The sequence below is a fragment of the Acromyrmex echinatior genome, chromosome 12 (genome assembly GCF_024713525.1).
Source record: "Acromyrmex echinatior isolate Ae372 chromosome 12, ASM2471352v2, whole genome shotgun sequence".
NCBI lineage: Eukaryota > Metazoa > Arthropoda > Insecta > Hymenoptera > Formicidae > Acromyrmex > Acromyrmex echinatior.
Window position 1 is genome coordinate 8,466,905 of NC_141863.1, and position 20,953 is coordinate 8,487,857.

Here is a 20,953-nt window from a genome sequence, read left to right on the forward strand (position 1 = left end):
ATTATAATTTTGTCGTGTGTTCTGAAATATGATATTAATCAATAATACTTATTTTAATAATAAAATTGAATTAATTAATATGAGAAACATTTTTTATGTCTCATACGGACGTTGCAATTCAACGGACATTAGATGTTTCTGCAACGTGTCTTCAACATTGAATCTATATTTCGCAATGTTACTGCAATGTTCGCAATGTTGCAAATCAACGTTTCTGAGATATTGATTCAATGTTAGTGAGCTATAATTTTTAGTACAAAAATGAAAATAAGAAGAACAACTTCCAATGATCTTAATTTTGACAAATATTATTTAGATCATGATCCTGAACAATATTCAAGAGGTTTTAGCCGTCGGTCGAACATCTTGGATAATGTTTAATGCCGGTGGTGTAACTTGCAAGCTTTATAACTCGAAAAGTACTTTATAAAAAATAACTTTATTGTAGTGTTTTGAAAAGGTCTTGACACCAGCTATTAGATTCTGAAATCAAAAATAGGGTGTACCATTTAAAAAATTCGATGTGATCTTGGCGCCATCCAAAGTCAAATTGACCAGATTAGTGAATAGATCACTTAAAGTCCTACAACTTTTTTAGATAAAATGTCTTTCTCAAATGTTTTCGAGATATTTCATTGGTTCAGGACTTTTTACTCACCTTTACATGTATAACAGGATCGGCCATTTTAATCAATACACGCAAATATCTCGAAAAGGAGAAATTTTTTCAAAAAATGTTTCAAAAAAAAAGTTTTATGATTTTAAGGGGAAAACAAAGACAGTGATCTTGATTCATCTTGATAAGAAGTCTTTAAGGTCAAGTTTATGTTATATAACATTTTTTTAATGGAATTCTCCATTTTTTTATTGCGAATTCTTATAGCTTATTTCAAGAGCTTTCCAAAATACTATAATAAAGTATTTTTTTCGTTAGGTACATTTTAAGTTATGAGGTTTGAGTTATGAGTTATAAAGTTGATAGTACTGCCGATATTTGCATTCTCCAAGATGTCCGACTAAAGACTAAAACCTTTTAAATATTACTCAAAGTCACGATATGTCAAGATATATACAGATTGGTCCACTTAAATCAACCATCTGAAATATCTCTCTTTTTTTGGCGATATAGAAAAATGTTTCAAATAAAAGTGGAAGGGTTTCGAGGAGGATGTATTTTGATTTTTTTTTTTTAGGTGGAGGCGTCAAAAAGATATGAAGGTTATCTCCACTTTTTAAAATAAAATTGTATAATTTTTTTTACACAATATGATATATTCCTTTAATTATTCTGCATAAAAATATTAAGATAGTAATATCAAAAAACCAATAATTTACGAGATATTTTACACTTTATTCTGACACATATTGATATAAAATGTTAAATAACTCGTGAACTATTAACTTTTTGATAATTATACTTTAATACTTTTACGAACAGAATAATGAGATGAATCAGTTGATGGAAAGCACATAGTTGCTTATTTAAAAAATAATCCATTTTGCATACATATTTTTTTAAAGCAACGATATGTTTTCTTTCCATCAACTATAGTCAACAATTGGAAACTAATAATCATTTATATAACTATTAAAAGTAGTGTGCTGTAGTGATTATTGCAAATAATCTGATTAATGATGAATCAATAATCACTACAGTTGAAAACTATTGAGCAGTAATTATTGCAAATAATCTGATTATGAAATCAATAATCATTCATTCAAAAACTATTGGAGAATGATTATTGCGAATACTCCGATTATTGGATGCTACATCATCACTATTAGAGAATGAATAATTACTATTGTAAGCTAATAGTGATTATTGGCTTTCCAATAGTTCATTTCCGTAAGGGTAGCGCTGCAATATGTTAAATAAAAACTACTGTATGCGTTTGAGTGAAACAGAACGCAAGAAATTTAATTAAAAATATCGCTATTATCAATGCTTTCAGTTTGAATTTAAAAAGTCTGTTTTATTGACATTGTTGGTGTTCTGCCTCTCTTTGTTTTAAAATTTCCTTAAAAATTTAAATTTAAATAAATTTCAACTAGAAATTAATTTTTTTAATTTTTAAATTGAAATAAATATTCTGACAATTTCGATTTTTTGTAAAAAAAAATACCTAAACTTTAAACAGATTAAAGAATGCACCATTAAAAAAATATGGTTTTGGGATATTCTATATACTAATTTATAGAAATTGTGTAAAGATAAATTATTCTGATTTTAATTTGACTCATAGGAAACCATCTATCTTATTGTTAAATTATAAATATACGTATGAAAGTTTATGGAAGCAATATTTAATGAACGAATTAAATAATTTTGATAAGAGATTAGATTAAGCAAAATGTTGAATTACGATTATTTTGTTAATACTCTTAATTTTTATACTCTTCTATTTGCAATCCATGTATAATATATATATATATTTTGTATATTAACAGGACCTCATTGATACGTACGGAGAAACAGCTACTGCAGATTGCGGATATGTGGAAGACCTTGAGCTTAAAGTGGAAACTGAAGGTGACAACGTCGGTTGAAATATGTACTGAGAAACATTTTATCGATGTCCTTCTTGATGTGGTGCATTTCATGTGCGGTGCTGGAACGCTTTTGCATAATAGGAGAAATCAAAATACGTAGAAAGAATTGAAAAATGGACGACGCATATACATGCCATTTTGCGTATAATTCTTTATTTTGGACGATAATATCGCATACAGAAGAAAGGCGAAAAAATTTTTAACTATTTTATTTACTCCTTTTTTGGAATTTTGATGTATGTAACATAAATCACATAAGTCACACGTCATTATCTCTTCTAATTACTGAAGATTTAATGTATTATTTTATAAAATGTGAAATATATCTTAGAGATTTTCTTTTTGTGTTTATAAATTATCCACATTTTTCACTATTTTTTGTACAAAATTCCAAATTGCCTTTTTTGTACAATCTGATTCTAATTTAATTTATGAATTATTAAAGAACTAAAAAATTAACATAATGTCTGAAAAAAATCGCTTACTGATGTATCAGATAATATATTCGCATTATTGTAATATAATCATTAATATTGTTATTAATTATAACAAATAATTTAATTATTATTAGATATATTTCCTAAGTAATGTCGATTTTTTTAGTAATAAATATCAATTAATTAAGATACTCTATATCATTCATAACTTATGTTTTGTTAAATTTTTAAAAAATATTTACATCATAATAAAACGGCTAATTTTTGTCGTGTTTATCGAAAGATGGATTAATAATTAATACCAAAGATTTTATGTAAACGAATTTACATAATTTGCATTAATTCTTTGCAGCTTTTTGTCATTAATTTGCGTTGCGAACCTAGTCCTATATGCAGTATAAATAAATATGTGTGTTACAAGGTGTATCTCATTAAATCACGTAGCGCTATTTCTGAATTGAATCGATAAGAAATTTAATCGAAAAAGTCCTAAACCTTCTTTTTATAACGCTTTGAAACAATTATTAGTTAAAAATCTAATTCAATTGGCGCCGTCCTTTAGATGAGAGTACGTCAATGAGCTGTGCGTCTGGCAGTGTGCGGGAGTGCTTTGCTACTCCGTCGCTATGTCTTCGCCGCTAGCATATGTACAATATTCACGTGTCGTTTATAATGCGAAAAATATTTTTACATTAAAAAATATTTTCCTTCCGAAACATTTCTTTCCGAGAAAATTTAAGAGATAGAACTTTCAGATAATAGGTTACATCAAAAACGAATTAGTTTTTTGTTTACAAATTGAAATAAAATTTTTCTTTGCAAATTCAAAACTCATGCGTCTTCTTCACAGACTTCTATATATACTACTAGAAGTACTAGACTGCTACCTCGTTTGAAAAAGTGACCCTCAATTTTAATATTGCATTATATGCATGCATCGAGAATTGTTCTGCATGATCGCACATGTGACGTACATGCGCACACATCAGCATACGTACATATTTTGACAGGTTAACTTATTAACAGTATTAAAACTATTTATATTTTATTGTACTGATCAAGAGGACCAAAAAAGTTGACCAAACTGTTGCGAAATAAATTTTGTACTTTCGCGCTTTTTCTTCTCATAGTGTTACCAAACCTTGACCTACATTATTCTAGTTTTATTACTAACAACCTCTACACATTGTAACATTTTAACCCTTCAGTTGGCAATTCTAATGCGCACGCTATGACTCTTATTTTTTTGCTGGCTACTACCTTATTCCACACAACAAAAATTGATCCTAAATACATCCTACAGATATATGTCGAGGGATTTTCAAACATCCAGAGTACGTACTTGAAAAAACTTAGGAGGTATTTAGGATATATTAAAGATGTTTCTATGTCCGCTTATTCTACATCCATAGGACATATTTAAATATCATTAGGATATTTCTGGATGACTAAATTTTATTTTGTCTTTATCCAGTGAACGTCCTAAAATGTCTTTTAGGATGTTAAAACCTTGTAGAAAAATATTACTGAGCACTACTTTTAGTGCACTGCGCAGTACTTTTTTACACGGGTATACTCGCGTATCTTGGTACGATACAAAATGCAGGAAATAAGTATGCATCACAGAAACTAACTATGAATAACTCTATTTAAAAAAGCATGAAGCACTTTCAGAGGCTCCATGACAGTCTATGAGCACACTCTGCCCTAGCGGAAAAATTTCTATGCCAAAGTATATAAAAAAATACACTTTTCTGATTCTATGAGTGTGACGTAACATAGAAATAACTATGCCAACATAGATAATATAAACATAGAAATAACTATGCCAAGCTACGCGAAAGATATGTTAAATTGTGGACATGAACCTAGTTAGGTAGAAAAAGTACGCCAAAGTACACGCAACTAATAATCATTACTTCTTGAACTACGTGTTTCTATGCCGAACTACGCCAAACTAATTTTTATTCTTTCGTAGTATTTGGAGAAAGTATGTTTTATTCCATTCTATGTTCCATTCTATATGTTCCATTCTACGTTTTTTTACGCAAAATTGAGCAACGGAAACGTAGATATAAATTATCCTTGTCGCCATTGTTGTGTCTTTTGGTAAATGGTTACAAAAGAATTGCACACAAACATAATGATTTATTATTATAGAGAGATACAATGCCGAGTACTATGTACTGAGGTTGCTGTTTGTCTACGGGTGTATGTGTCAAAGAGTGCGCTCCTGTATGTAGAGGAAACCGGGACACTATGAATCATTGTTTAATCTAGAATGCTTAAATTAATGTTACTAGTACAATACTTACTTCAATACTTTTTATGTAGGTGGCAGTGATTAAATTTCATTGTATCGAAAAGCATCGGTCATTAATGTTTTCATGATGCAAAAGTAACTTTTTAACCGCATAAAAATATTTTAACATTATTTTTGTAGTAGAAGATACATGTATGAAGATAAAGTGCAAGCTTTACGCATCTTTTCTCAACCTTACAAATAATAATATTTAGTTTTTATTTAACATTTAGTTTTGTATTAAATGTATAATTAAATATAAAGTTGAGATATCATGGGCTATATTAAATATTTATGATGAAATGGGACAATACAGAAAATATATATACTAAAAAGGTTTATACTTTAGTTTATACTTCTAAGCAATTAATTTTATTTTATCGTAATTTATTTTTTAGCTTATCTAAATTTTTTAGCTTATCTGGTTATTTCTCATTTGTTTTCTTATAACTTTCTATTTTATTATTTTAATAATTATTAGATATAATAATAACAATATTAATTTAAGGCTAATAAGAGTCGACACAGGACGAGGTGCGTTATTTTAATGTGGAATGATGACCTAATTCCAATAACTCCGTAATGTCTTCTTTATTCAATATGAACGTTTCGACTCTTTTGAGTCTTCCTCAGCATGCAAACGCTTTCTTCAAATATCACGCCAATAAAACTCGGTAGTCCGTCAAGGCAAGCCACTCCCTAGGTTTTCAAATCTGAAGTGGACACTAATTCGAAATTCATTTATGAAAACAGTGTTTCAAAAGTAATTAATAAGTAATTCACCTTAACGGACTCATAAGCATGCTTAGAAGCTTTGGATTTCTTGAATATAATAAATATCAGATAAATTATTAACACCGAATACAATTATAGTCTTCATGTTCCGGAATGTCGAATCTGTCTAACGTTAAATTTAAAAATACAAAGGTCGAGCCATGAGAATAATACGCCTAAATAAAACGATAACAAGAAAGTCAAAACTTCAATCGGATCCGATCAGCAACAAGCATAAATAAACAATTTACAAGCTTACAATAACAATTCTTAGTCATATACATGTTTAAATAACATCTGTGATTGGTAGCAGTCAGTGTTGGCATTCTATTTTTTGAAGATGTCTAACATCGAAGCATGTGTTTTTTTCTTTTCATAAGTTTATTTAGGAATAGTTTTTGACACACTTTGGCATAGAAATTTTTCCCTCAGGGACAGTTGCAATGAATGAAGGGACAATTGAAATGATTGAAAAAATATGTAATTGTTGGATACTATGAAAATTCTAAGATTGGTAGAATTGTTAAATTGCGAACGAATTTTGTACAACACTAAAGATAATCGATATGGGTCAAAACGTTTGTATTCTATATTTATTTGATTTCGATGAATTTTTATTGTTAATCCGACTATCATCCTGTGCGCTTTTTATGCGAATTTTTAAAAAAATTTAGAATCCAGTGTATGTTTGGATTTGTTAATAGTCTGTTTTAGATGTATAGATTTTATAATTTATGCATACAAAGATAAAATACTTAAAAGGGAATTCAATCTTAATTTAATAAAAAATACATATAAATATATTTTAAAGATTATGTTATTAAATTAAATACTTATCCATAAAATATACATGATTAAAAAAATCAATATACTTGGTATTTTCGCAGTTGAGCTATTCAAGAAAGGATAGAAAAAATCGTAAGGCAATGTAAGATCTAAATTAGGTCCACCAGCAAAATGATATTTGGACGGTTTTGAAACATCATGAAAATTAACATAAGAAATAATATTGACTTCTAGAACATCTGTACAATTTTCAAATGCGCACTTTGGCCAGCTAATGTCTTCTTCTTTGCTGAATACAACTCCAACACCCAATATTTTATAATTTGTTTTGGGTTTCGACAACATAGAATAAATGACATTCAAATGCATAGATGTAACTAATCCTGAACATAAGATTCGTTTACCGACTGTATACGCTGTTATAATATTTCGTGGTATCCTATCGAACATGATCTGCAACCAATCAATATCATTTTTGCTGGAAAAATTACCTAGTTTTGAAATATAAGTGCTGTAACGTTGATTTATGTTTAAAAAATCGTTTGTCAATAAATGCATAGTCAGATTTTGTAGTTCCGCGCAAGATAACGCAGTAAAATTCTTGATAAACAATTTAATCGAACATGCCAATCTCATATCTTCACCGAATAAGACAACATGTCTATTAATTTGATCACATTCTCCATTTCTTCTGGCCAAGGGCAATGTAAAAAATCCATCGGTTCTATTGAAAAAAATATTATCGCTTGTATTAGCATGAGAAACGCCAATAATAATGGGCTTACCCATCTCATAACCAAGATTTCCACTACGAATGAAAATTTGTGTGTTATTTGAATCTATCCATTTGTATTCGACTTCAAAATATTGATAAAAGGCATGAGAAGCATTTCCTATATTAAAATATGCATCAATGCTGTTAATACCAGCAGAACCGTTGTGACTAATTACATATTTTAAACCCTTTACAATGTTGGTACAAGTAGAATTCATACAAAATCCTGATATGCTGGTTCTATTGCACGCAGAAAATGACTTCAAACAGTAATGAATTCTTACTGGTAAACAAATATTGCTTTGACACATCTAAAAAATAATTTTTATAATGAAAATAAATAATAAATGTGAATAAGAGTGGAAGAATTATTCATATGAAGAGAGAAGTAAGAAAAAGAAACGAGAAAGTATGAAAAAAAATTCAATGCAAAAAGTTGATTGCAAAGAGTTATAGTATTTTTTTGTGAGTCTCTATATAAAAATTATTTTATATAGCCTCACAACATTATATCATTTTAATAAAAATAATAATACTACTCTTATGATAATAATAAAGTAAAAATTTGTATATAACTATTATTAAATAATTTATTATTTTAATATTTTCCTTATTTTTAAAAGAATAAATTTTGCAAAATAATATTGAGTGTAGAAAAAAGTTCGTGGCATTTTTTAAAGTAAAATTCAAGTATTTTTCTTAGAGTATTGAAATCAATTTATTCAAACCGAATATGCTCCATTATGTTCGATAATATTTTGCCATTTTTGGAGCAGAGCCATAACACATGCTTGTCACGCTCGACTTTTTTCATGATTTCATCACTTTTCGGTGATTGGTCGATCGGAGCGAGGTTTATCTTTGATATCGAAATTTCCAGTACGAAAGCGAGCAAACTATTTCTGTGCTGATTTTGATAAAGTATCTTCATCCGTAAATAGCACAATTTTTTTCACAAGTCTGTGCAGCGTTCTTACCTTTATCATAGTGATACTGCAAAATATAGCGAATTTTTTCCTTATTTGTCTCCATTTTCAAAATAAAATAACTTTTGATCCATTTCACCGATTTCAATCTTTTTCGGCTCAAAATAAAGATTGGAATGTCACCTTTTAAATACGCGTCTAGTGTTGTCGATGCAATTAGTAATTACCGAGTGTTGAGCATTTAATACCATCTAGTGGGAAAAACGCCACAAACTTTTTCTCTTATCCAATACTATATATCATTTTGTTATTGTTATATTTGCTCGTTTTTTATTTGTAATTTATATAAAGACATTTTATATTTGTTTATAAAGTTAATATATGTATATATTGAAAAAAAAATTGTTTATTTTTTTCACATAAATTCTGTAATTATAAAATATACCTGGTTTGTAGTAAGTGTATCGTTGAATGACGGCAAAGATTTAATAACTGTAAAATTACTAAATGTCACAGTGAACAAATATGGATTAATATTTGTTAATTTATTTTGTATGCAAGCACCTTTCCAATTTTGCAAGTATCTTAAAATTTTTTTAAACGTACATATTCCAGTAAATCCAGACTGTAGAAACTCTGAAATGATATATTATTAAAAATTTTTAACAAAAATTTTTAATAAAAATTTCGATTAATATACAGAAGAAGATATTCCTTTAATGATCTTAATATTTTGTCAAAGTTATTATCTTGACTGCTAAAAAACTTTAGTTTAATCATGGTGAAAGAAATACAGGGTTGCGTTCAAGAATTACGTCTAGATAAGCTATAAGCTACGTTACATATATTGTAGTAAAAATGCACCCTAGAGTTATCTAGGCATAATTCCTGAACGTCCTAAGCAAGTCATTGCGCATAATGCTCGGTCCGCACCTTGTTTTAAGAGACCTTAAGTCATAAGTCATAAGTCAAAAAAAATTAAAGCTTTGTCTACAATGAACAGTAACAGTAGAAGTTGTGGACTAGAGAGCCTCACAGGGAGAGAGTGGCAAATTGCATCATGTGACCCGTCTCCTCTGATTGGACATGGGCATCGAAGCCCCATAGACATGAAAGGGATTGGAGAAAACTGGTTACGTGACCCCCGTCCTGATTGGACACGTGATGCAATTTGCCATTCTCTCCCTATGAGGCTCTCTACTATAGACACGTCGGAAGTAAGTTGGTTTTTCGATCCAGCTAGAAATGGTTGATCGATTAACGTCAAATCGATTCTAATTCAACGTCGCTAGATGTTATTTTGTAGCTGCGGATGTAACAGGGCGTAGAGTAAGTCCGTAAGCAAAATAGATTTCAACTATTTCTCTTTTACGGACTTACTCTACGTCCTGTTACATCCCCAGCTACAAATTAACGTTGATCGATGTTGAATCATCATTGATTTGACATTCATCGATCAACCATTTCTAGCTGGGCCGGAAAACTAGCTTACTCTACAGCCTCTACTGCTATTGTTCATTTTAGACGACGCTTGCGTCTACAATGGTAGTAGCAATAGTGGATGAGACTATAAGAGTAACAAATTAATTAATCACAGAATGTGAGAAGAATAATCGATTGTGATTAGTCAATTTCTTACTCTTACAGCCTCATTCATTATTATAAACCACCTTGTCCACAATCTTGTTTTAAGAGGCCGTAAGCCGTATGCTGTAAGAAATTGACTAATCATAGTCGATTATTTTTCTATTCAACTGTAATTAGTCAATTTTTTAAGGCCTCAATTTCTTACGGTCTGTTAAAGCACCCTAATAGCACAAAGTCGATTCTAAGTCGACTGTGAGTCGACTATAGCTTCTAAACGTCTGAAAAATGGACGTCCGTAAATCGACTTTAAACGATTCAGAGTCTAGACTCTCTAAGTCATACAATGTCCCACTTTAAAAATGACTGTAAGCCGACTTTAAGTCAATTATTCTAGATTGTGGTCTGATTTATGTCCACAACGCTCATGAACAGCATTCACCCTTGTTTAACTAGAGTTAAACAATAAGGACAGAATGATTTCACATTTAAGCTTTGTGAGCGTAAATCGCACTAAACATCTTAAAGTCGATATTGGAAGGATGTCTGTACAAAGTTGACTTAGAATCGATTCTAAAGGCCTGACTTAGCAAAGTCAACTTACAGTCGACATATCGACGTGCTGTTAAGGCAGTTGTATAACTGGATATGTATTAGGTGTTGGAATTAATTCGTAGCGTTTTACAAGTGATGGGAAGTACTTTCATTAATGTATTTTTTAATGCTCATGTGAAATAAATAACATTCTTTCATTAAAAACGCTACGAATTAATTCCAACACCTAATACTTAAAATCATACCAAAACATTTTTTTTCAAATTGCACTAAATTAAAAATGATTAATATTATTTATAAATACTTCAATAATATTTCAAGGATATAATTATTAAGAATATAATATTAAGAATATTATTTATATAAGTGGACCTCTATAGAATACTCTCGTAATATTAAAAAATATTTTATAATATTCTGGAAATATTATAATAACTTATTTTAATTTCTTAATAATATAACATTCTAGGAACATTTTGCGCTTATAGGGTGTTCTTCTTCTGTCGGTCAATCTCTACATAGTAGTTCAAGTAACCGCGTGTTCTCACGTAAACTTTTACTTTAGATTTGTAATTTGAATTTCAACTCTAGATTCATAATTTTAATTCCTATTCTAAATTTGTAACTTTAATTCTAATTCCAGAATCGTAATTTCAATTCTAACTCTATAAGCATAAACCTGATCACTAATATCGGAAACGTAATGCAATTTTTGTGTAGATCTAGTTGCATATTATCGATGAGTATATTAGTGTAAGTTGGTAATAAAAGTATCTAAATTTGATTTGAAGCGCTCGAGGAAATCAAGCTCTACTTATTTTTATAAAGTAATTCTAATAGTCGCGTAATTACCAACGATTAATGCGAATGCCTGAATGAACAATAAGTCAGTATTGGATTGACTTATAAAGAGTGACAATTCAGTCAACAAGAGAGCCAAAATTTAAAATGGCGGATTCAATATGATGGATATGCAAAAACAAGATTTTTATGAAAACTGAAATCATGAAATATATCTAACTATAATACACTAGCCAATAAAATTAACGCCTGTTTCACTCTGCAAAAATAAGCAAGTATCAAGATGGAATAACTTCGTCAAAAATCATCGTATCGAGATGTTTAAAAAAGCATTTTACAGTTTGAAATCTCTACTTTTCAGATCGCTACTTTAAAAAACGATCTCATGAAGATTTTATGAAATTACATAAACATAAATGAAGATATATCAGATCTCAAAATTTTTTATGAAATTTGCGGAGTTCCATGGAATGGACTAAAAATTGTACACAAATGCGATTTACATAATTTGAAATAGCGAATCTTTATCTTTAATTTGTTTTTTTATAAAGCTCCGTACGATTTTTTTCACCGAATTATTCAACGCTGAAGCAAAAATTTTTTTCATATGTCTTACAGAACTTTGGAGACGGTCCTCAATGGAACCAAAAAAGTCCCCAAAATAATCAATCCTTATCAAAAAGGGTCCCCGAAATTCACGATTAACATATATATATATATATATATATATACACACATACACACACACACACACACACACACACACACACACACACACACACACATATATTTGTATATATAATTATATATAATTATGTATATGTATACATAAAAAAATAAAAAATTTTTCTAACAAATGTATGTTTCCAAAAGTATCTTATATATATATGTATATGTAATATATACATTTCGATCTTGTTTGCCCAAAAGAGAAAAATTGTTTTTTTTTTCTCAAAAGGATGTTTCACGTCCTAAACATGAGATTCTGCTCATATAAAAAAGTGTGTCTTTTAAATTTTAGTAGCATATTTCAAGGAAAATTAAGTCGGTTCTGGATAGTTGTGACATGTCCTTAGATTAAGTAATATATTCATTGATAATATGCATATATATGCATAAGTAGATCAAATATACAGAGTTAAGTACTATATAAAAATACTGCCTTAATCATATATATATATAAGTAGATGAATCTTGAAACAGTAATCTTCATCGAGGGCACTTGAAATATTGGGCGTTAAACATCCCATATAGCACATACCTCTAAGAAATACGATAGATTCAAAGAACATTCTAAGGATAATCCCTCGCATAAAATGTGTTGTTTGGGATGATAGTGAAGATTATTCTAATTATTCTAGTTGATCTCATAACAAAAAATATCACAGAAATGTGGTTTCAGGCATGATAATGTGCAAATAATATCCTTTTTATCACAGGTGTGATATCACATCGTAATAACAGCAATGTCATAGCGATATGAATATGTGCTGATATCGCTCATGATATCACTATGACATGATTATGAAGCAGTGATGAAAATTGTATATCACTATGACATTTTGATAATCTCATAATGACGTCACAATTTACCTGTGAGCTTATTGTAACCTTGTAAGTTTATTATGACGTCATTGTCAATAAGTTTTATGCTGTAAGGATAGTATATACATATAAAAGTTTATGGGTGCTTCCAACAAACAATGCTGTATAATATTATTGATCAGATTTTTCGTACTGGAATTATATTCTCTAATTTTCGTAATCGATTACATTGTGATTGTACTTTAAAGTAACATCCGTATGTATTTTCGTTAATGCAGGCAGGCGGGTTTTTGTTATACACTTATATTTATGTAAATTTCTTCGAGAGGTATCTACGTATAGGAAATTGTAAGCTTTTATTTATCAAACATTTACCTATTTCTTCAATAGATTTATTCCATCCATCTCAATGTTTTCAAAATCTGAAAAAAGTACATAATAAATAATTCTATAAATTTATTGCTGAATTATTTTAGAAGTGTCACACATGTCAAATTCATCTAACACACAATTTCCTAATTTACAACTCTCCGTTTACAATTTTTTACAAATATTGTTGTTGAGTTAAAGTGACCAACAAAATTTTTCCTCTACTCTTTCTTCTAACTACCCTCCCCTATTATCTTCTTGACTTTTTGGCTAAAGCGTATACTCGATTAGTATTTAACGAAGCAAAATTCCTATTAGTAAATCCTTTTTTTCTCATATCTCGAATGGTGTTGCTGCTCTTATCCATTGCAGATGAAACCTAAAAAATTCATTTCCATTGAGTGTTCCATTTTCCCCTCCTGTGCTGCTTACTTCGGGATTCAAAATCCCCTCCTTATCCATTTGTTAATTTGTAATTTTAACTATTGTAAATTCCATTTTTTTTCCTTTAGAAAAATTAATTTAACATTGATTAATCATTTATAATTTGAAAATTTTAGGATGCACATTACGAGAAAATATTATATGACATAATTACATATATAACTATATAATTACATATATAACTATAGCCTTGTAATTAAATGTAGACGAACAAATTTTTTTTAATGCCTATCGAACACATTCCGTTAATATGTATTTTTGTTCAATAGTCGGAAATTAAAATATTTGATGATTTATTCTAATTAAGTTAATGTTTAAATTGTAATTTTATTATAAGTAAAAATATTATTATTAATCTTAATAACATATTAATTATATAAGTTATTATAATTATATACTAATCTAATTATATAGATTTTAAAGAAGTAGAAAAAAATATATTTATTAATGCTGCTTAAGATGTTGTTTAATATTCCGATTACATATTTTACACATTTTTTACACATTTTTTACAGATATCAATATATAACAAGGATGAAGAATGTCAGAATTAAGTAACATTGTTCGACAAAATTGATCTTTTTTTTGTCATACTAGCATGAATAATAATTTCCAACTAATTTCCAAATATTTTTGTTTGCTGAACATGAATCCGTTGGTGAAAGTTGGTTTGGCTATCGTGTCAAAATTTTGAAGAAAAGAAGATGTCGAAGATGTCAAAAATTATTATTTTAAGAGTTTTCAAGATATTATAGCATCGATAACTAATTTGTTTATTATTTAATTTTGTTAATATTATATGAGAATATCAACTTTTATTTTTAAAATACATTTTCCCAAATAGCCAGACGTGGCAGTGCGCATGCAAAGTACGCATGCAAAGGACCCCGCATAAAATCGTAGGATTTTGGACCTCGGTAAAATTGATTGTAATTTTAATATGTTATAGTTCTTGATTCACTGATCAAAAGTATCCATAAGCACAAAGCTTGAAAATGATCGGTTTTTTGTTATAGCCGTTTAAAATTTTATTTTATTAATGCTTCGAAATCAAGTTTCTGTCATAAAAAGATTTTAGATAACAATATGCTATCCTCTCACCATCCTCACTATCACTCTCCAACCTTCTTACTTCATCTCCATCACCCACCTCCAGCCCATTTTTTTTACGCCCACGCGCGCAATTTTATATAAAAAAGTAGCATAAAAATCGAAGTAATCTTCTATAATCATGTATTTAGATTCTGTTAGATTTTTACTTTTCTCATGCGTTTCGTTCGAAATGCGTGAGTTCCCTTACTTCTCACATGCGAGATGCTTGATTATCATGACCTGAATGTTTATTTTCGCGCGTGAAGCACTATATGCAAAAATATCTTGAGCTTACTGAAGTGCAATAACAACACAGAATAGAAATTCTTTTTCCTCTTTATTTTTTTTGTGCATCCCAAACATGAGAGGTAAGGAGACTCACGAAAATCAATCTCAAACGAATGAAACGCCTATCACGTTCATGTCATTTATTCCGAGTAATTCTTAGAACGAGCGAAAAACTAAAATCATAAGTATACCATGATACATACACACATACGCCCCACGGGCAGCAGTCGAGCACGATCTGTCATTTCAACTTAGCAAAAATTTCTCAGGCATTTCACTGCATCATAACCGTGCTAAAAATTTCAAGCATATCCATATATGAATTTGGACATCTGGTTAAATGTGGTTTCTTACACTGGAAATTCTGTTATATCCAAAATATATTTGGAGTTATGGATAAGTTCTACGTCAATCCTTGTCTGTAAATTTTGTTTTGACGCATATTGGAATTTCAGATAATTCAAGTCGAATTTGCTAAACAAAAATTCCGTTGTGTTCCAATATTTGGAGTTCCGGATATATTCCACGCCAACTCTTGTCTGCGAATCTTGTTCTGTCCGATACAGGGTTGGCCATATTCGACGGAAAGATGTTTTTTTTTTCAATCATGGGAAACGTCGTTACTCGATCTAACATCTCTGTCAAAAGTTACAGTGTTGCCAGATCTTTCCGTCGAATATGGCCAACCCTGTATTTTGGAATTCTAGATAATTCAAGATAAATCCATTTATTATCTGTTTTCAACTGAGTATGAATGCAATTACAGATCTATCTTTTATTGGGAAATTTATTCAGAAGTCACTAATTGTCGTCACTAATTTAAACACAGAAACTTTCATATGAATACCGGATTATTTTATTTCCTGATAAAAATTAGCAAATTTTATGTCGTAAATTCCTTGCAATACTTAACGTATTTGGAATTGTGAATATAAACAGACAACATTTTTATCTGGGAATTCAACTATGCACCATGAAATGGAAATACTTTTACCAGATTTAATATTTACTTGGATGAACTTTATGCCAGTTAAAGACTGATTTGTGCATGTTTATCCTGATGTGAGCGTATGTATTTTTTATTTGGACATAACTGGAATTTTTAGCAGGGAACATACTGTAGAAAATGCTACAAAAATTGGACAAAATAATTCAGCATAGATAAAACAAAATTCAATCATTATATGCTGGCACAATATAAACAAAAAATAAATCAAAGTTAGATTTGACATAATGGTTGCGTTCAACAGAACATGACAGTTTTATAATCATTTATTGTTTGTTGAGATAGGATCATTTCTCTTGATTTGAAAGTATAATCCAGTCAGCGCGAAGAAAACTTCCAACAGTTGCAAGATAAACGTTCTGGTGAACGCAACCACCGACGAGATACTATTAAAGATAGCACTTATGATGGAAATTTGCGTGTCTGTTAAAATTTAAATGATTAAGAATAAGAAATCAGTAATACGATATTAATTTCGTGATTTATTATTAGGTGTTGGAATTAATTCGTAGCGTTTTTAATGAAAGAATGTTATTTATTTCACATGAGCATTAAAAAATATATTAATGAAAGTACTTCCCATCACTTGTAAAACGCTACGAATTAATTCCAACACCTAATAGTTTCGTAGATATGTACATATGTTTGTTGTACCGTTCAGGGTGCCAGCACAGTTTATAGAATTTATGGATCAGCCCCAGTCGCACCGCTCAAGGCGGTACCACTCAGGGCGTGGCGAAATCACAATGATGGCGTTTGGTAAGGGCAGAAGGTTCTGCAATTAATAGGCCAGCGTTCATGGTCAAGAAGTTTTATTGTAGCTTACGAATTCTAAGTGTGTTACAATATTGCATGTCTTAAATATCTCGCAGTAGTGGAGATTCTCAGTAATCATGCTTCCACTTAACTTTCCGGAACGGTCACCTACTTTTGATTACAAAATAGGTGACATACTTTAATTTAATGTAAACACGCATTAATTCGGCCTAATTTATAAACATAAAAGCGTAAGCCCCGAGGTGCTTGAGAATTAATGCGTGGTTGCATTAAATTAAAGTATGTCATCTGTTTTGTAATTAAAAATAGGTGACTTGATTTGTTATGATTTAACTGCTAGTCTGCAGAAAATCCGCAGACGTAGATTTTGGATATGACCTATTTGGATCATAACATCCTTCCCTCGTTGAAAAAAAAACAGAGATTTGACGTTTTTCCGTGAAAATCTCCTTTCTTTTTTACGCGGGAGTGTTACATTCGCCCCGCGATTCTTTTATTTTTTGATAGTATATACAAGTATGCCTTCATACTCGTATTGGAAAATCATCTGCAATTACGTAAATGGGATGCTGTGTTTGGCGTCTATCTAATAATATGGTAGTACTCTATTGTTTAGATTCATATTAATGGTATGTTAAAGTAATTTTAAGATTTTAATAAAATATCTTGTATACTTGATGTATACTTGCTTGTATACTTGATTTTTGAATTGTTTTGCGGTGCACATATCGAGCGTTATTTATTTATATCATTTGTATTATAAAACATTTTTCCTGGATAAATGAACAAATCATTACATAAATATAAATAAATAAATACAATTACCAACAATACTTATATCAATGTATAGCTCGAATTCTCAGGGCACTTACGGAATTATTTTGTTTTTTTTTAGAAAATACAATAGAAATCTAAGAAATAATTGAATTATTCCAATAGGAATATCCATTTCGAATAATGTCGTAATACGTACTCTAATAAACTTTTAAAATTACGTTTGACTTGCTTGACAGTTGATGTCAGACATCACAGACAGATGACAGATGATGATTTGTTCCACGCTTCGAAACAAAGAGAAAAAAGGATACATAACGGGATCTGACAAAGATGCATAGAGATCAATTGCAACATTATTTATTTCTTCGCAGTTGGGAAGCCTGGATCTACAAATGATACTTCAATTCGCAAAAGGAGCGTGGTTTGCCCAAACTGATAGCATATTCAACCCGAGTGGATTTGCACCAACTTAGGTTGGATTAATGACGTTGTATGCTCTCTTATTGGTGGAACACATAACATCAACCAATAGAAGAACATTATTCAACTCAAATGAGAGCAAATCCGTTCGAAAACGCTATGAGCACACCATGGTTTTTCAACTAGGGCTAGTAGAGAGCCTATAATCAGAGTGGCGCCATACGAGAGATGACGTCATGTTTTAGCGAAATTCTGCTCATGTTTTAGAGAAAAAGAGATATATGGTCTCAATCTATCCAACAGACTGTCAGTTTTAGGGTTAGGTGCAACAGCATTGAACGACATAGATACGTAAAGGTACATTGATAAAAATAAAGTTATCGAAATTATTTTAGAAATATGGTTGGATGTACAATACCGTTTTGTAACAATTCATTAAAAAAAGGATATGTTATGAAAATAATTCCTAAAGAAACACAGAAAACACAGAACGCCGAATGAATTGGTTAAAGAGTATAAATCGCAAATATAAAAATTAGACCGTCAAAAAATTCATCTGTATGTGAGGTAAAGTAATTTATTTTTTATAAATAATGTATTTAAAATATTAAAATAAAAATGTAACATAAAATATACACAGATTAATTATAATATATGAAGACACGGTAGTGTCTTGGCACTAAGTATAGTCACATTGGTTACGAATTTAATTCTTTCTCTTTTTGTCATAATCTTTTCAATTATATATCATTGCATTGTGAGTCTAAATCAAATAATATGATAATTACGATATTTAATATATAATATTTTATGAAATGGTACATATATAATATCTTTGAATTTTTAATTTCTTTTATTTTATTACAGATGCATTTTGCTCCTAAAATGTGGGAACAGAAAATGGATAATAAACTAGCGCATTTAATAGCGCAAATAATGTGCAATAAATAACGTTTTGTATAAAGTAATGTGCAATATTACAAAATGTACAATATTGCAATAGTACAAAATAAATGAAATTTTATAATAAATAATATTATTTTATATACAATATTTATTTATTATCATTTTTTAATTTGTCACAATTTTTGAGCATTTTTTAGCATGAATTCAAAATTTAGAAAATAATGCGTTTAAAAAACTGGAGGGAATGGCTAAAACATGGCGGACCAATCACAAGTGATATCCGTATGGCGTCACTCTATTTGTAGGCTACTGGCTAAGACACAAAGATGTTACACTGTGTTCCACTGTAGGCTTGTTTTTCTGTTCCTGCACAAGGATTACACTAGAACTGAACTGAATTGAACTAATGCAATCCAGAACTGACGAGTATAAGCGTGCAGGCAAGGAATAAAAAACGTTTTAAGCCTCGTGAAGTACTGAAAATATGTAAATCGATTTGTACTTAATTGCACTAATTGCTGTAATCATCGACACAATATTACACAACCATACACAGTCCGAGGACTACTAGTCGATTGTGTAGTGTTGTGTCGACGATTACGGCAATTAGTGCAATTGAATGTAAATCGATTTATATATTAATAAATAATTTAATTACTTTAATGTTATGAGGTTATCGTGACAACAAAGAATATGTAATTAAAAGGGTTAAATTATTTATTAACAGTGAAAATATGTGAATTAATTTCCTACGTTTGTGTCAAGATGTGTTAAATAATTAAAAAGAACCCAGTGTAATGTCTCTGTGTCCTAATTGGAAAACAGCCTTATACACTCGTACCTAGCTTTTTGACTGTATCACATGTGTATACGTTGTTGGAAAACATCCCTCCACCATTTGTCAATCCCTTCCACCATGGGTCCGCACACTCCTTCACATGAAAGGGCGCCGGAGGGAGAGGAACGAATCAGATGGAAACGTCATAATACGAAAGAAAAGAAAACTACTAGTATCAGGTCTGCAATAACTTTATTTTTGTCGAACGATTATTTTTCCGAACAGACTCACTAACAGCTCCGAGTACATGGGCATCTCTTAAGGTGAAATCACAGTGCGGAAAAGGACTGCGGAATAGAGAATGCATCATTGAAACAATCAATTAGCGCTATTCAGAATAATGCAAAATAACGCTGATTGATCGCTTCTATGACGCATTCTCTATTCCGCAGTCGTTTTGCGCATCGAGTGATTTCACTCTTAGAACGTTTCTTCCCCCCCCCCCCCACATCTATCAACGGCAGCGCAGTCAATAGAAGGGGGCTTTAGGGATGCCTACGGGTAAAACTTAAGACAGATCGCAAAATAGCAGTGCACGTTGTACAGAATGGACATGCGCGAATTACGGTATCCTTCCACTGTCTGACAAAATCGCCACTCCAGTTTTATTTTAAGCGCTGCATGCGAAAGTAATCCTAAGTCCGAACGCGATTTTTTTGTCTCAACTCGATTCTAAATCTAAAAATACCAGTCGTAATACTAAATCTAAAAACATTAATCAAATTTCTAAATCTAGAAATAATTATATTGAGTCATCTAAAAAGTATCCGCGGTTTTTTGTCACTAGATGTGTGTTGATGGTCATATATCTAGTGACAAAGTACTGCGGATACTTTTTAGATCATCCAATAAGTTCTAATTCGTAAGCTCGTAACTTTTCAATTAAATTAGAAATAAATCTGCTCTTGTATATTAACTATTAAACACTGACTAATGTATGGACTATTAAATATCATATATAATAATTAATCCAATTTGAGTTTGCACTTCATGGACATCTC

The 20,953-nt window shown here is 30.2% G+C and overlaps 2 protein-coding genes and 1 long non-coding RNA gene across 9 annotated transcripts in view; 1 reads left to right on the plus strand and 2 right to left on the minus strand.

Moving 5' to 3' along the window:
* The window catches only part of RhoGEF2 (Rho guanine nucleotide exchange factor 2), a 188,995-nt gene extending 185,178 nt beyond the window's left edge, over window positions 1-3,817 (plus strand). For all 6 annotated transcript variants that reach the window (XM_087411682.1, XM_087411681.1, XM_087411679.1 and 3 more), the window contains one exon: window positions 2,449-3,817. In XM_087411682.1, the coding sequence (XP_087267808.1) occupies window positions 2,449-2,459 (11 nt within the window). In that variant the 3' untranslated portion in view covers window positions 2,460-3,817. The remainder of the gene's footprint in view (window positions 1-2,448) is intronic.
* Window positions 3,818-6,425: 2,608 nt separating this feature from the next.
* On the minus strand, window positions 6,426-13,428 carry LOC105155083 (tectonic-1). 2 transcript variants are annotated; one of them, XM_087411684.1, is made up of 3 exons: window positions 13,411-13,428; window positions 8,996-9,186; window positions 6,426-7,935 (listed from the first exon to the last, which is right to left on the minus strand). In XM_087411684.1, exon 3 carries the CDS (start codon window positions 7,933-7,935, stop codon window positions 6,889-6,891), a length of 1,047 nt encoding a protein of 348 aa, XP_087267810.1. In that variant the 5' UTR covers window positions 8,996-9,186; window positions 13,411-13,428; the 3' UTR covers window positions 6,426-6,888. The 2 variants fall into 2 exon arrangements, with proteins under 2 accessions (XP_087267810.1, XP_087267811.1); XM_087411685.1 differs by lacking the exon at window positions 13,411-13,428 and having other exon boundaries at window positions 7,358-7,573; window positions 7,635-7,935; window positions 8,996-9,081.
* A 3,601-nt stretch (window positions 13,429-17,029) lies between these two features.
* LOC105143189 (uncharacterized) lies at window positions 17,030-18,150 on the minus strand. The gene is made up of 2 exons (XR_845689.2): window positions 17,884-18,150; window positions 17,030-17,784 (listed from the first exon to the last, which is right to left on the minus strand). It is a non-coding gene; the product is annotated as an uncharacterized LOC105143189 (long non-coding RNA).
* Window positions 18,151-20,953: the final 2,803 nt, after the last annotated feature.